The 16,915-nt window shown below is 39.5% G+C and overlaps 1 protein-coding gene across 3 annotated transcripts in view; it reads right to left on the bottom strand.

Moving 5' to 3' along the window:
* The window catches only part of norpA (no receptor potential A), a 64,187-nt gene that overhangs the window by 1,880 nt on the left and 45,392 nt on the right, over positions 1–16,915 (bottom strand). For 2 of the 3 annotated variants that reach the window (XM_070208616.1, XM_032439631.2), the window contains 10 exons: positions 9,194–9,340; positions 8,528–8,607; positions 5,164–5,400; positions 4,337–4,503; positions 3,959–4,263; positions 3,731–3,895; positions 3,297–3,660; positions 1,384–2,647; positions 1,166–1,322; positions 506–595 (listed from right to left, as the gene is read on the bottom strand). In XM_070208616.1, the coding sequence (XP_070064717.1) occupies positions 506–595; positions 1,166–1,322; positions 1,384–2,647; positions 3,297–3,660; positions 3,731–3,895; positions 3,959–4,263; positions 4,337–4,503; positions 5,164–5,400; positions 8,528–8,607; positions 9,194–9,340 (2,976 nt within the window). Of the gene's footprint in view, positions 1–505; positions 596–1,165; positions 1,323–1,383; positions 2,648–3,296; positions 3,661–3,730; positions 3,896–3,958; positions 4,264–4,336; positions 4,504–5,163; positions 5,401–8,527; positions 8,608–9,019; positions 9,100–9,193; positions 9,341–16,915 lie in introns of all 3 variants that reach the window. The other variant, XM_032439632.2, reaches the window with a different exon arrangement.

The following is a 16,915-nucleotide window of genomic DNA, read 5'->3' as shown; positions in this document are numbered from 1 at the left end:
TGCAATGCAATATGTTAGCAAATTAGGTTAAACATAAATACATATATATACATATATATATAGATATACGTATATATATACATATATAGAGAAAAAAATTGATATAGATAATTACATCTTAGCAGTTAGTAAAAATTTAGCAGCTACTCATTATTCTTTTGAAATTTGAGATTATTCGATTTTTATCGTTTATGTGTTATCTTTTTTTCGTTCTCAATTGCAAATAGTTGTTTTGTAGCGACTAGAACGTTGTGTGTGTTGGGGCGGGGGAGTACTCGCTACTCGTTACTCGTTAGTTTTGCTACTCGGCTACAATTAATTAGCAGATGGATACGAAACAGAGGCTGCACTTAGCGAAACGGTTCATCGGTTGGCGGCTAACGGTTAACGGTTAACGGCTAACGGTCAACGCATTTGGTATTATTGTTATCGATATTATTTTTGTCTAAAGTACAGTCTCAATACTGGTTATAGTGTCGGTTTGCGGCCGTGTTTCATTTAGTACCTTTTGCACGTCGGTACTAAATTCCTCAACTTGCTTAGCATGCGCCAATTTCAATTTCTCCATGGCGCGACCCTGCTTAACGCCGATTTGCTGTGAATAACGATAAACGATAATAATTAGTATTGCATAATTGTGTTAAATAATGGGGAAAGGAGTCGTAGTCATGGGAACTTATAGACAAGTCATAGGGAATATAATATATCGAATATGAAAGACGAAGAGGAATAGAATAAATATATAGAAAACATATTGAGGAAAGGAGAGAAATTATTATGTGTATAGATAAGAGAGGATTAAAGGAGCAATTGGGAGAGAAACTCGGGAAATATTATGGAATGCAAGCTAGCGAAAGAGATTAAGAGGTACTTGAGAGGGAATAAATAAAGTAATAGGAAAATATAATAGCTGGCAGAGACAAGAAACCAGAGGATATTTAGTCAAAGGCGCCAGGATATCGGAACTGTTTTGACTTAAATAAGGAAGAACAATGAATAAGGGGATAAGGAGCGGCTAGGACCGGCCTCTAGATCTATAAAGAAGCAAATAGCTTAACAGGTTATAAGGAGCTCGGAGGCAGCCAGTACTAGACGAAGGCACTACAAAGGCCCATGGTCTAGAGGGTTAGATGGGGAGGGAGGAGGAGCATATGGTGGGGCTTACCTTTTTCTCCTCCATAAAGCGCTTGACATTGTTCTGTCGCTTCTCGCGCAGACGTCGATCCTTCTCGTTTTTGGTCTTCAATGTTTTGTCATTTTGGACTTCCTTGGCGGTCTCGGCGGAGGTCTTTGCCTGCTTGGCATTCAGTTCCTTGATATCTCTGCATGGGATTTGTTTCGAGATAAGTACATATAAGTAAAAGGGTTAAGCGAATCTGTTACCTGGCATGACGTTCCTCGAGCTGTTTTATTTGCGCCGCCTGCACCGTTAACATGAGCGCCTTCATGGCATCCTGCGAGTCCTGGACATGCTGGCGCAGCATGTCCCACTCCTCCTTGCGATGGCGTGCAATCATATCGGTCCACTGCTTGGTCTGATCGTTAATTGCATTCTTGATGTTCGCATCGTTGCGTATATCATCTTTGCTCTTGCCCTTGATCAGCTTATCGATGGCCGCATTTTGGGTCTTCTGCACGGAGGTGCGCTCCTTGGCATGCTTCTTGCGCAGCGTATCTAGCTCCTTGATCTGCTTCTTGCCAACCTTCTGAAAGCCCTTCTCCTGGCGCAGCGATTCGAGTGTGACCGGCTCAAAGACAAGCGGCGGCTCCTTTTTCTCCTCCTCTTTGGCCTTGCCGGCATCGCGAGCGGCACCGCCGCTTTGCTCCTCAATGCCCAGGGCCTTCATTTGTTCGTTCTGCTGTTTGGCAGCGCCGGCAAAACCGCGCGGATCCGACAGCATGGCCATGAAATCCTCAAAGCCATCAGGTACATAAATTTTCAATTCGATGTTCACAAACAACATGGGCAACGACATCGGAAAATTGGCCTCCGTGCGTAGGGAGACATGGCGATAGCCCGGCTGAAGGCCGTCCAGCGGCAGGATGCGCTGTCCAATCATTTTGCCGCTTTCCTCATAGACGCCAAAACGAAGCACCGCCAGATCCGGTAGCACAACCTTGCGGAACACAAAGGGATCCTCGTTGTAGACCGGATTGAGGCCATTGTTAGGCACCAAACGGGTGCGGAATTCTTTCTTGACCGTGTCCGATGGCAGGCCAAACATGTCCACCTCGACGTAGGTGCCCACCTTCTTATCGGACAAGAACTGACCGGCGATTACCTTGACCGAGCACTGGGCCGCAATTACACCATCGACGGGCGCATCTGCAAACGGATCGAAATCCTTGTCAGCGCGACGCATAAAGTCTGGCTTTAGCAGATAGCCACAGCCGCCATTGTACTCGAATTTGCCCTGATTCAGCTGCATGGGCAGATCGGATGTCTGAAAATTCAATGAGACCATCTGGCAGCCGGCATTCCAAAACACCTGCGGCATATAATTGGATGAATCGGCACGGGTGCCCTTCGGATAGATGCGCGACATTTGGCGCTTGTTGTAATTGACAAAATCGATGGAGCTCTGCTTCAGATAGTTCATGCCAGCCGATTCGGCAAACGATGACATATTGTGGGCAATGTTCTTCTCTGTAAAATAGCAAGAACATATCAGATTTTTGAACAAAATATACACATATTGAGGAATCACAAGAATCTTATGATAATATTTGTAATTGCGCCTATCTTCAAATGATTTTCCTTAAGCTTAAATTCCCTGTTTTTTCTTTTTGCGTTTTCACGTTGTTGTACAACACTGTTATTTTTCGAGGCTTTCTGGATAATATTGTCAATCGCATTTGAATCCCTATCTCTATATCTGTTTATCTTTATCTTCTTTTCTTTTATTTCATTCTCTAAACATATCATTCCTCGGGTTTTCTGTTCTGTACCCTGTGTTATTGTAGTGTTGTTCAACACTGCTATTCAAAGAGCCAGCGATATTTGTGAGAAGCGTAATCTCAGTGCGTGTTTTCATCTTAGTCTCTCTCGCTTTGTATTGTCTTTTCACTTTTTTACCAGTTTCGGTTTTTTGCCATCTTCTTCTGTTGGTCTGTTTCCGTTTTTGTGTGTTTTCAACACTATTTTTTAAAAGCTCTCTGATTTGGCTTTCTACGAAATTTGCAAGAATCTTTAAACAGCCCCTCCCTCCCTCTTCCCATATCTATCATCGTCATTTACTTTTCTATAATGTCTTTAAATTCCGCCCCTTAAAGTGAATCTGAAGGATCGCATTTACCAATTGCCTTGTCGAAACCCTGGAATTTGATGGGCTGGGCATAATTGACCATTGAGGATAGCCATGGATGCACATTTGTGGTGGATCCGCTGTAATTAGCCGCAGCTGCCTCCGCTTCGGCACCGCCGGCGCCCTCGGCGGCCGCATCAGCGGCAGCTGCCTCCGGTGCTGGTGCTGGGGCAGCGGCTGCCTCTGGGGGCTTGCCAGCGCTGGCATCCTCCTCGGGATCGTCGTCGGTCTTCAGTTCACCCTTGAGCCACAGCTCCAGCTCGACTTTCTCCACTTCGGGTTTCATGCGTTTGTTTTTGATGAGAATCTTGCGCTTTAGCTTGCACGGCGGCGGCAACGGTAGACCCGGATCCAGCTGGTAATAGATGGAAATTGGATTAGTAAGCGCATGGAGAAGCATACAGAGAGTAGCTGTTGCTGCCTACCGGATGATCGGACAGCGGCTCCTTTAGCAGTAGATCACCAAAGAAGTCATCACAGTATTTAGCTAATTTGTATTGCTGGGCGCGATTGCAATGATTCTCAAAGGAGAGAATCACCGGATACTCCGACGAGACAAAGGCGCAATCCGCAATGGCCTGAATGCAATCCTACAATATGGAATAAACATTAAATATCATATGGAAATTCCCAGATTTACTTCAATAATTTACCTTAAATAAGATTTCCGTACAGTAAGCGTGTCCATGGGTAACAATGGGCTCCTCATCTTCGCCCTTGCCATTCCAGCAGTCCAGCTCAACGCAACGACATCCGGCGAGCAGCGTCTGGCGGTACATCTCGACGGAGCTCTTGCCGCCAATCTGGCGACCCGACAAATACGTATTATGCGAACTATTGATATAGTAATGGGCCAGCGGTTGATCCATTTCCATATAGAAATCAAGCCGATCCAAAAATACGGGCGCATTCTCATCGGACATTAGGTAGCGCTTGAAGCCGTCCAGTGAGAGTTGTACTGAAATTCGGGGCAAGTGGAATAGGTTTTTGGTTATTTTTTGTTGCTTATTTTTCTCTATTTATTCACCTACCGCTCTTCTTCTTCTCCTCGTCCAGCTCATAGTCGTTGATGATCTCCGTGCAGCGCCTCTCCTCATACAGCGGAAAGAGGATCTCGTTCATGCGCGGATCACGTTGCTTTTCGTTCATGAACTGTATGAACTGATCCAGACTGATAAAGTCCTGTTTACCCTTGGTGCTGCACGGACAGAGCAAAAGTGAGATATTTAGGTGTGTAAGAGGAATAGAAGTTACTTCCGTTGGGATATAGATATAGAAATCAGTGAATATAATCGCAGTAACAGTGGATTAACTGGGAACAGGAGACTTGCGGGAATATTTGAATTACTTGGTAGACACACTGTGACTATTGTAATTACTGGGAACAGTTTCAATAGCTGGGTACGGTATACAGGAATAATTAAATTACTAGGAACATTAGATCTAACTGAGTAAGCCAGACATACAGGGAATATTGGAATTACTGGGAACAATTAATATACTGGGAACATAACAATAACTAGATACGGTAGACTTATAGGGAATATTGGAATTACTGGGAACAATAGACATACTGGGAATAGTCGTATATCTGATAACAGTTACCATACTGGGAAATGTACAATTACTAATGAATAATAAGAACACTAGCAATAGTGTGTAAATCGAGAAGCAATTGAATTCGTTTTTTCTAGGTAATTATAAGAAATGGGTTAAGTGAATAAGCTAACTGGAAAGAGTTTTATTTTAAGGAGACGGTTAGGAAGAGCGAATATTTTGACCATAGTAGACAGACAAATTGACAACAGATAAATAAGTGTAAAATACTTTCCACTGTGAGCACGTTTCAGTTACTTACATCGATGTGAATAACTCCTCGATATCGTTGCGAGGACAGACCTTATGGTAGAGCGCATAAAACTTATCGAATGTAAACTGTTCCTTAGTCATGGTAGCACTCTTATCATCCGGCAAACCTGCATCTTTGATGCAGGTGTAGACGAGCTTCTCAGTTTTACCAGATGCGAATGTTTTTGCCAATGTCTTGACCGGTATTTTGCCGCTCTTTTCCACACAATAACTGAGACGCATCCAACTTGAATGATTCAATAGAAATGATTCATTAGTAAAATGTGAGCAGCACACCAAATATTGAACCTATTGAAGATATTACATTTAAACGTGCTGTAAGTACATGCAAAAGTAGATATACCATATGCATACAATATAGGGATTATACTTTACCTTAAAATAATGGAAGATTCATTTTGAGATTCGTATTAATTGTGCGCTGACTATGATTTGTTAATATTTAAAGTTCAGAATTCAAGTAACAAATTCAAATAACAAATTAAAATGCAAATGTAAATAGGATTTATGACAATAGTCTTTAAATAGAAATATAGAAAACATTTACTGGAATCGATATAATAAAGCTCAAATATGTTCGAAATTCATTTATATTTCTTTTATTAGGAAGTTAACTTACACAAAAATCAAATTTCAGAGAGAATTAAGCAGAACTTATATTGGAAAATTTGTGGAAAATGGTTTAAAAAAGAATTTCAATCAGCTATGTTCGAATATATTGGAAAATTTGTGGAAATTGGTTGAGCTAAACTTGCTTGCAATGCAAAAGGTTTTATGAAAGTCAAAGGTTCTACGGGAGAAAGTATCTAGTACGAGTTTATTGGCGGACTGGATATAGTTGACAGAAATTTGCATTGTTCAATCAATCAAAACGATTGCTAGTCGCATTGAAAGGTAATGGGTAAATAATTAAACATTTTTATGATTACAATTAAATTTTCATGTAATTTTAACATAAGGCAAAAGTGTGCTATGCAGCGCTGCGTTACTGAAGTGTAATTAAAATCGATATTGAAATTGTAATTGCAATTTGCAATTAATTGGCAACCCAAATGATCGATGGGGCAAAAGTGCAATACAATTTGCAGGGGCAGCAATTCATTAAAATGCCCTGCGATTAAATTCAATTTGTTTGCCATCTGTGTGTTCCCGCCTCAATGCAGGACATTTACTGGGCATTCATTACTTAGCGAAGGATTTGCGTGCTTCAGTTCTGTTGTGGCAGTGTTATGGGAGCTTGCAGCTGGCTAAGAGCCACGTTTAGCCCAATAACCTCATTTAAATCGGGTCCAGGTCAAGTGATTCAAGTAATTGCAGTTAATGTCTCAAGACTTTCGCCATATAAAATGCAACCGTAAAGGACACAATCAGCAATCAACCACAACAAATTCTCAAACTGGGTCAAACTGGTATTGCCAATACAGACATGATATTGTTGCCTCCGGGTGGCCCATAGAGTTCCTTATGTCAATAGATCATTGGCTGGATTAAAGATGATTTAAGCGATGGCAGCGAGAAGCATTGGACCATAAACTGAGCCTGATTGACAGCTTTGGGTGTGGAATTTCAAAGTGTGAAGTGACGAAACTAAACATATACAGTGGGTGTACAAGGGTACAGCAACAAAGCGAGAAGCGTTGAGAAGTGCTGTGTATGCGGTTTTGAAAGAAGCCTTTTGAGAAGTATATTTAAAATCTCAATGAAACATATAAAACTATAGAAACAGAGCGAGCAGCTACAACATGAATAAAGCGAGAAGCCTAAAGAGAAGTCAAGTGCGTAATAAAGGGAGAAGCGATGGTAACAGAGTGTGGCACGCCAGAGGCACTATTTAACTGGTATTTTAAAGTAACCAAAAGCAAGAATTGACGTAAGAGTCAACAACTAGGCTAAAAGTGCACAGAGAGAAGCGATGCAAGAAGCAAAGCAAACATAGGCAAGGCACTCAGAGAAGCCCAATCAGAGGTAAAGTTAGTAACAAAGCGTGAAGCAATGCAAAAGGAACAGCAATACAGTAGCTCAGCGAGAAACAGCTGGAGAAGCAAAAAGAAGCTTTTGGAAAAGCTGCAGGCGCTGTATATGTGCTCCTAATCTGTTCCTTTAGGGGGGGGGGGGGGGGGGGGGCGTAGGCGAAAAGTGAGTTAAGAGCCTTTCACAAACACGGCAAAAAGCTGCAACAGCAAGGAGAAGCCAAACAATTAGGGACAGAAACGACAAAGCCAAGTCAAATGTGTTGGAAAAGCGAGAAGCGTTCCAAAGTTTTCTACTTAAAGTTTCAGATTTGCAGCAAGGAAAATTGAAAGAAAAGCAAAGTGAGAAGCGAGTTTTGTTTTGTGTGTGTGTGGGTTTTGTGTGTTCGTGTAGCAAAAAAGTTGATTTGGAATTGTTATATTTTTAAGTTCTGTGCTCGTTCATGATTATTTGGCTTATTGTGAAGTCTTCATTGTGTATATATTTTATTTATATTGCTCGAAAGGTGGTTTGTACGCTTCGCTTCTCTCAGCCCGAACCGACTTTTGAGCGCTCATTAATCAAGAGATGTGAGAAAGGAAATGGTTTAATTTTGCTGTACAAAGCTTGAGCAGGGCAAACCAAATAAAATGAATTTTATTTAGTATTGAAACAACGCCAACTATTTTACAGAGTGGGCGGGTCGAAGTGTTCTTAGCTGGCAGCTGATGATGTCGTTTCCGTTTCCGCTGCCCACCTGCCCAGACGCGATTTGTTTAGACAATTCGCCAACAATAATAACATAAAATTTGCAATGTTTTCTTCCCATTGCTACAAGGTGCTTCATTTAGGTGGTATATACGGCATATACTTATTTGTTTGTCTTTTATCTACTTTAGAATTCGAACATCTATTTTTAATTTATGTTCCACAATTTGCTTACGCTTCGCATTGTCTGTTTCTTATACATTTTCAATTTGTTGATTAAGGCGTTGATTTGTCTGCCCAAGACATAGAGGCTATGGGGCATTTAGTGTGTCCTTCATGCTCATGCTTTGAATGTAAAAGGTACAAATTGTGCGAATATAGCAACGAATGGGCCATTTGCCATTTTCTATTTGCCTTCACCCTTTCTACAGCCTAGACATACCCAAAATTGTTTTTATGCTTTCATTCTACAGAAGATTTCGGCAGCCCTCCATGCTCATTGTACTGCAAGAATTAGTTAATTTATTCATTAACAATTGTGAAGGTTTCTACGCTTAAAAACGGGTTTTCTTTGTTACACAATACTTACCAAAAACAGTGTTGCAAACAGACTAATATAATTGATCGATACACTAATTATAAGTATTATCGATATGCAACGATAGGTTTAAGTTTATAGGAGCAACAAAACTTACTGTTTCATGAGATTGGTGCGTGGACACACGTTGGTGGCGCGATTGTTATGCGTTATAAGGCGCAAGTTCTTTTGCCAGCTCTGGTCAAGTGTGGCCAAATGCAAGGCGATAACACGATAACGATAATACAATAACAGACGATAACACAATAACGATAAGAACAAAAATAATGCGCAAGACATGCAGATTAGAAAACAAAATGATATAAATCGAACATAATTATGTACAGTCATCCATTTGACAGAGTAGATAAAAATATGTATACATATATATATATATATATAGTTGATGATTAATGTATGCATATGTACATATGTATATGAATGTATTGAAAATATATAATGTTTAAGTAGAAAGCGTGGGTTTATCGACTGAAACATAGTCAATATTTCTTCTTTTTTTTTTTTTTGTAAACAACACACAAGACGAACAGAGTACCGAGTATTTAAAGTGCGTCTATAGAATTTATGGGAACTGTCAAAGTTCACTTACTGTTTTCTCAGACACATCATGGGACAGATATTATTCGCTTTAACATTATGTGTTATTTTTCGTATGCCATCTAGCCAGATCTATAAGTACAGAGAGTATATGCATGAAATGAGCCGCCCCTCCCCCTCTATAATGAGCTCTGATCATCCGATGGGTATATCTATTTATATTCACCTTAGCTGTTGCCGCATCGGGGCAAATAACATGATGATATGTTATATTGATATAGTCCGTGTTCGAGCATATGGTCAGCGAACGTTTATCTAGTTCCGGTATGTTAGTGCCATTCTTTTTGGTTACCTTATCCAATATCTTCGGATCCTGCGAATGAGACAGATTTTTGTTTTGTTCATATTTTTTTTTGTTATTTTAAGGAATTTAGTTTTTAAGTTTGATATTTAGGTTGTGGCAATTTAATTAAATATAGTCTTATTTCTGCCAGTTGAATAAAATTATTTTTATTTCATTTTTTCTTTTTTGTATTTGAATAAAATAACATTTTTGTTTAGCTCTAGCTTGTTAGTTTTCGCATCATTATAAGAAAACTAACTAGATTTCTAATATAAAAATTAAAATAAAAAAAAAAACTCTCAAGTGCCTGGTAAATGCTCCGCCAGCCAAGGCTACGTGCGGGATTTGAACTTAACCGGTTCGCATCCGAATTTCGAATAGATTTATATTACTTTCGATAAACGATAACTTCCCCTGCTTACAGGCAATCGATTATAATTGTTATCGAAATGCTGTTTTTGAGCAAACCATTTGGCTTTAATGGCTAGAAGCAGAAACTAGACATGTCGCGCTTCTTGCTGAAAGCCAAGCTACATTTCATGGGAATAGTTCATATTTTCCTTAAGATTAATATTTAGTTTGATTCCATCAGCCGCTTGGCTCAAACATAAATTTATTGGCTTGAAAAAGGAACAGCAAGCTGTAAAAGTTAAATTAAAATGTATTTAATAGTGTTTGGGTTGGAAAATGTTACGCATACGGCCCGTGGGCGTATTTTAAATTTGCCGCTTGGCGCTCCTCAAAATTTGTTTATCAGGCCAATCATGGCCATGGGCCCATGGGTGAGGGCAGGGGGCAAGAAGCAAGGGTCTAGAACTTTTTGAACTGCAATTTGGCGTGGCAGCAGCAGCAACAACAAGAACAACAAGAGCAACAGCAACAGCAGCAGCAGCAGCAGCAACATTAATCTCAGATCGCATCATTAATCAAGGCAGCAACAAAGCAAATGTCGTGACTGCGAAAGGGGTGGGCGGGTGTGTATGATGGGGCTGCTCCAGAAGCATTTATCAACATTTGTACATTGAATTAAAAATAAATAAATCGTATAGCGAAATTCCAATAGGAAAATAGCATTTTAATTTCGTATTTGACCTTCAATAGCCGCGTGCGAGAGCATAGTAAAAATAAATAATTCGAATTCCAATGCAAAACTATCGGCAAAAACGAATTTCGCTTTTCAGTATGCCCACTTTGCTCGACTAGGGCATACCCTGTAGACACAACCAATCTATATATGCAGCTATTCTTCTCTAACAAAATTCTTTGATAGAAGTTGAGTGTTAGGCTCGGATTGAGCCCAATTATGTTAAAGCTTAGTTCCACCTGTATACAGAGAAGACATAATGTTTGTAACCTAGTTGGGCACTCCCGACTCCGATATATCGAACAGTCATCCCAAAATCTTAGATCAATGATAGCTGGATAGCCTTCACAATAAAAGCTGATCAAGTTAGAACACTGTACTATAGCCTCAACCTATAACCAACCTTTTAAATTCTATGTCAAATGCCGAAGGGCTGCTAGGATCTCTTGACTAGTGTAACTAAGAAAGTTAACAATCACTTTAACTGATTGTCAAAACAAACATTCGTTATTCATGACTTATTTCTAACTAAAACTGCCAGTCAAAAGCAGGACTTTCTGCTTTCAACCAGTTCGATTATTGGACAAGAAAATAAACGAGCTGCCAACTTATTGTCAAAATATTGCCAACTTGTTGACAGGGTGTTGCCACACTTGCAAACAATTTCAACTCAACGTTAGAAAGGGGACTGTTAAACCAAAAGAAAACAAAGTTTCATTGCATGTAAACAAACTGGTTTATTCAATAGCAAGTGACCTAATGGGGCATACGTGAAAACAAAACAAAAATCTTTCGATTTGCAGTGCAAACTTAACTTGCGGTCAATTGACATAAACTTTGCCATGAATTGAGGTTAAATAACGTTACAGTGAGAAAGTTTAACTGTAATTGGAACAGTTCTATTTTGTTTTGTTTACCGCTATGGTTGCTGCATTTAAAATAGTTAATAGTTGAGCAAATGGGCTTTTTGTTAGCTTCGTGTCGCCATGGAGCTGCAAGCCAAAGCCATGCTGAACAAACAGCCGCTGTCGCAATCAAATTAACTCAAAGGCCGCAGCTGCAGTTGCAGTTGCAGCCGCATTTGGAATGGCAATTGAAATTCGATGGCAATCAAATCGAGTGCAATTTGTTCAGCGAGGCACTTACTGGTGGGGCTTAAAAAATGGCCATTGCATATATTCAAGTGCTAAATAAGTCGGCAAATAAATAAGCCAAAAGCGTTGCCCGCTTTCAGGCGCCGTCGCCCGTTCATTTTCGATTCTCGACGTTGCCAGATCCCAAACAAAAGTCAAAGTGCTGCAAAACGTTGGGCAAATATACAAATGTGTTGCCAGCTACATATTCTTCTTCATCTTCTTCTTTTTGTACAGCTTTGATTGTGGTCGTTGTTGTTATTGTTGCTGCTGCTGCTGCTGTTGTTGCTGTTGCTGCTGTTATTGTTGCCGTTGCTTGACGTACTATACTTCGTCAGCAATGAAGCTTCGTGCATTATTGAAAGGCAACAGCAACAGCAACAAAAACTGCAATAAAGCTTAAATTTTGCGTTTTCAATATTTGTTGGCAGTTTGCTTGAACTACCCAGCAATCGAAATAGTCAACACCAGTGGGCATATTAGTTGGCCGTACTACAATTCAAACCAAATCAAGCAATTGCCAGATATCTGCAGCAGCGTATTTTTGCCAGCAACTAGGCAACAATTATTTCTATGAGAGGCGGCTCCTAAGTGTGATCAAAAAATAAAAACTATTTACATTCAAATGAACCAGTTTTTGGCCAAGTTTAAGATATTTCATTGCTATGCTTGGCTGATTTCAATTCATTTCCCTTTACAGGGTATCTTGGCAGTCTGGCAATCAAACGATGTTAGTTCTTCATTGCCCATTTTCGTTACTTTGGCTTTTGCTTTGCCAAACGAAGCAACTTTTAATGGTTCATTGTGCGACTGGCACTTACGAGTTCCCTTTTGAGTGAATATATATATACACACATGCTTACGTACGTACGTATATGTATTTATATATGTATGCCTGTGTGTGTGTGTGTGTGTGTGTATTTGTAAGTTTGTTGGTTGGTTTGTGTGGCTCGCTGATTTAATATTGATGACCAAACATTTCAAGTGCTGCCTGCACACACACACACATACACACACACACACACACACTCGCACTGACAACGAACAAGAACTTTAAGTGTAGTCTTCCATTTACGATTTTGAGAGGGTTGCCCAAACGATGTTTAACTTTTAATTATGTATAAACGTGTTTGAATTTTTTTTATAAATATTTTTAATTTTTTTTTAAATTTATAAACGATTGTTTAAGGAGCATAGCATATAACTAAAACAAAATTGATTGATCAAGGGAGAGTCCAAACTATAAGAACTATAGTTACCTTATGTGATGTTAATTGTTGACAGTTTTGGGGGGCTTCGGGAAATCCCGCCCTTAAGTGTGGAAAAGGAGCAAAAGTGTTTTGTGTACCAATTGATATTTCTCTTACTTAGCAAAGATGAGCAGAGACCTGAGTGGACTACTAAGAGCTATGGCTGTTAGTGGAAAGTTTTTAGTACAACCCACTTTAAACTCATTTAAAATTAGTCAATCAGTCAGTCAGTGTAAATTTATGTAGATTATATATAAAATGTTTTTTTTTTTTCCAGAAGGCACTCTCTTCAAATATATATGCCAGTAATTCGAGTCTGAAACTAATTATGTTTTTCGAATTGATTAACTTTGAGCTACTTTTCGAGCGACCCTCGCTAGCATGCAAGTGCAAACGGCTCACACACACACACACACACAACCAGATGTACTGTACCTATATAAATATGTATTTAGGTACATATGTGTGTATACTGTTTTGAGTGCCTGTCATTCTCACATACACAAAGCAAAGTTTTGCATTTTGTATTCAACTTTCTTCCTTTTTTCCTTATAATTTTTTTTTTTTAGTTGATTCCTTTATTAATACATATATATATATTTATTTTTTTATTTTTTATTTAGTTTTGTTGTTGCTGCTTTCCTTAAAATTTGAACGTAGTCCTCAGAACTTTTGCATGCTCTCAACTATATAAATTATACAAGGGTATGGGTTCCATTTCTTCTTCTTCTTCGTCTTTTACTTATTTACTTATATTTTCCTTGTAGATTTTGCTTTCTGGACATTATACAAATTTCATGCGGCTGCTGCGGCTGCACACACACACACACACACTTACGCACACACATGCACACATACACACACAACCACACACACACACACAGACACACTTTGGTCCATTTTTCGTATGCTTATCGCTCACTCTCTCATTGGCATTTATTTTGCATTTTAATTGAATTTATTTGGCAGCTGACATGAAAACGCCTTGCTCTAAGAATATATATATATATATGTGTGTGTGTGTGTGTCTGTGTGTGCGTTGGCCAAAAAGGATTGCAGCGAGCTGGAAAGGCTTTAAGCCAAGGGCCACAAGTTGAGCACTTGAAGCAGCAGCAGCAGCAAATGTTCCACTCGACTGGCATTTGGGATTTCGAGTGGGGAACTGGTTCCAGGTATGGGAACTGGAACAGAAAAAGCTTAAGTGAGGCGCAAAAGTAAGTGCTACACTTTGCTTGCCTGTCATTTTACAATCTCCCCCACTCTCTCTCTCCCTCTCCCCCTATCTCTCTCTCTCTCTCTCTCTCTGTCGCTCGATCTGTCTCTTTCACGCTCGCACTTCATACGTGGCGCACTTAAACGTGCGCCGAGAATTGTAAAATCTTTGACACTTTTCAATTTACAAGTGCAATGATGCGCAGCCCTCGTTATTATTTTGTGCGTACTTTGTATAGTACACTGAGCGAAAAAAACGTGAGCAAGATGGCTCTCAAGGAAATAAAAAAAAAAAAAAAAAATAAAAGGCCAGAGTGCTCCAGACGGTTGTGTTAGACTAGCAAATACCTTGAATCCAGAGCCAAGTTAACATTACAAACGTTCTTCATTCATAGCTGCTTTTAATGCATAGCTGCTTTTAAGCCGTATATACTGCATGTGAACCTATATACCAACTTAAGTGTAGCTCTTAGCTCTCGTTTTCGAGTTATGCCTCTAAATTCATAACTGAAAATCGATATTTATCGTTATAATAAAGTTTGGTGGAGATATTGTAATATTATGTATACAGCTATGTAGTGAAAATAGGTCGAAATATCGAAATATTATTTTTATATAGAAATACGATTTAATCGATCTAATGATAATGGTGAGAGATACCTAAATATTATATTGATCGATATATGCATATGGCAGAACATATCGATATATATTGAAAATGCGAGAAAATATCGAAATATTATATTTATCGATGCAACTAAAATGGTAGGCAATTAATTTTCGAGCTGACACAGACGGACAAGATAACGGATATAGCTGGATTGACTTAGCTCGTCAGCCAGTTCAAGATCTATGCACTTTATGGGTTCGGAGATGCTTCCTTCTGCCTGTTAAATATGTTAATATGCATCCTTATTTATAACTTTGAATGGGTTTTGGGCTTAAAATGTATAATATATATAAATATAAGAGTAAATATTTTAAGAGTCTTCGTGAATAACGGTCAGTGTAGTCATAAAGCAAAATGTGCCTATATGTCCTGTATGTGAGTGTGTGTGTGTGTTGTGTGTTGTGTGTGTGTGTGCTTGTCTGCTTGCTTTAGTGTGTTTGTCTGTTAATGTGTCAATGTGTCACTTTGACACTCAATGGTTTTGGCCGGCGGCAGGCGCTAGCTTCACTGCTACGCTGCGCTGGATTTATTAGCCATGGATGTGCCACGCCCACATCCTGGCATGACACATTGCATTTAGTGTGCGTGCTGTTGCTGCTGCTTCTGCAGTTGCGGCTGTTGTTGTTGTTATTGTTGTTGTTGTTGTTGTTGCCACTAAATGCAATTTATGGGCTGCAGCTCGCGCCCATATCTGCCAGTCGCCCGCCACCGACCCCCGTAGCGCTTGTGCAACCGCTCGAGTTTTTATGGCAACAGCACGTGGCCGACTGAGCCAGTGGGGCAAAAGTGCTAAAGTGGTTGCAGCGGTGCCGTGGAACAGCTGCCATTGCGCCTAATTGAGATATGCTGCTCGCTTTGGCACACATTTTAATTGTGTCAGCACCTGTTCAATTGGCAATCCTCAATGCTCAAACCCACAACCCACAACCCACAACCCATAAACCCCAACCGAACCCATCCACGACCCAGCCAAAGCGGCAAAGTCTCAGTCAACCGCACCGCCATCAATATCGATGTGCACCGCCTTGGGTCACAGGATGTGGGTTAATGCACATCAACGTGTAGCCTGTCTACTAAATGGACAACCGGTTTCAACTTAATTGACTCGGTTCAGGTAGAGTGAACGGGTGTGCACGGGTGGGCGGGTGCGGCTGCGGTTGAATGAGTGTGAGGGTGACTGAGTGCACTCTGACCCACACTGGCGGGTGCAAAACTATATGTGTAAGTGTCACATTCGTATACAAGAGTCGTGTTTAAGGGGGCGTGGCTAATAGACTTTGAAATTATGTCACCTATCATCACAACCGACCATATTGAGCAGGTCTATTTCCACAGAAAATGCCTTGAATTGAATTTAATAACAGGATTGCGTTAAATTACTAGAATTTTGCCTGACAATTGAACAGTAGGTTGGACAGCTTGTCGATTCATTATATGGTTATAGAGTTTATTATGAATAATGATTCGCATAATGTTCCCACTTCTGATACCCTCTCGTATAATAGTATAGTAAGAAGTCTTGCACAGCTACTTCTCTCGTTATTTCATATACAAATTTTGTCATTACATATATCTCTATATATATATATATTGAAATAATATAACTTTTCAGTTACTTTGAGTCTTCATTTTCGACTTAAGTTAAAAATAAAGTGAAGTCTACTTCAATTACAGTTGATATTCCCTTATGAACCTTTTGCTCTTATTGCTATTCTGTTACCTCCCCTGAAATTGCTTATGTTACAGTGTCTATTGGCATACTTTAAGCCTTAACAGATAGTTTAAGTCTAACTTGTATAGAAGACCGAAATGCTATTAAATGTTTAGGTTAAAGTGTGTGAATGGCAATTTTATATAGACCAAGTGATATACTTATGTAGGTAATTTATAGGAAGCACTTAAAGTGATGAGCACTGTTAATTTTATTGTTAGTCTGTTAACGCTCTTTTACTTAAAGTTTACATTAATATGCTTGAAACTTTTACAGAGACTGTTTGTTCATCTATAGGATAGAGACAGAGTTCGATCTACTACAGTTGCAGTCCCTGCTAAACTAATGCTTAATGTTACTGTTAAATGTATAACATATATAATTGACTTTTTTGTTTATGTTATTGTTACTATTACAGCTACTGTTACTGCTTCTAGCTACTCTTATTTCCCTTATTACCGCTACTGTTACTGTTACTTAAATTTCTGTTAATGTGAAGGTTACTGTTTCTCGTAATTCTTATCTTACTGTAACCTATAACTGAC

This window comes from Drosophila virilis, chromosome X, assembly GCF_030788295.1.
Source record: "Drosophila virilis strain 15010-1051.87 chromosome X, Dvir_AGI_RSII-ME, whole genome shotgun sequence".
NCBI lineage: Eukaryota > Metazoa > Arthropoda > Insecta > Diptera > Drosophilidae > Drosophila > Drosophila virilis.
This window is presented reverse-complemented; position numbering and strand designations above follow the sequence as displayed.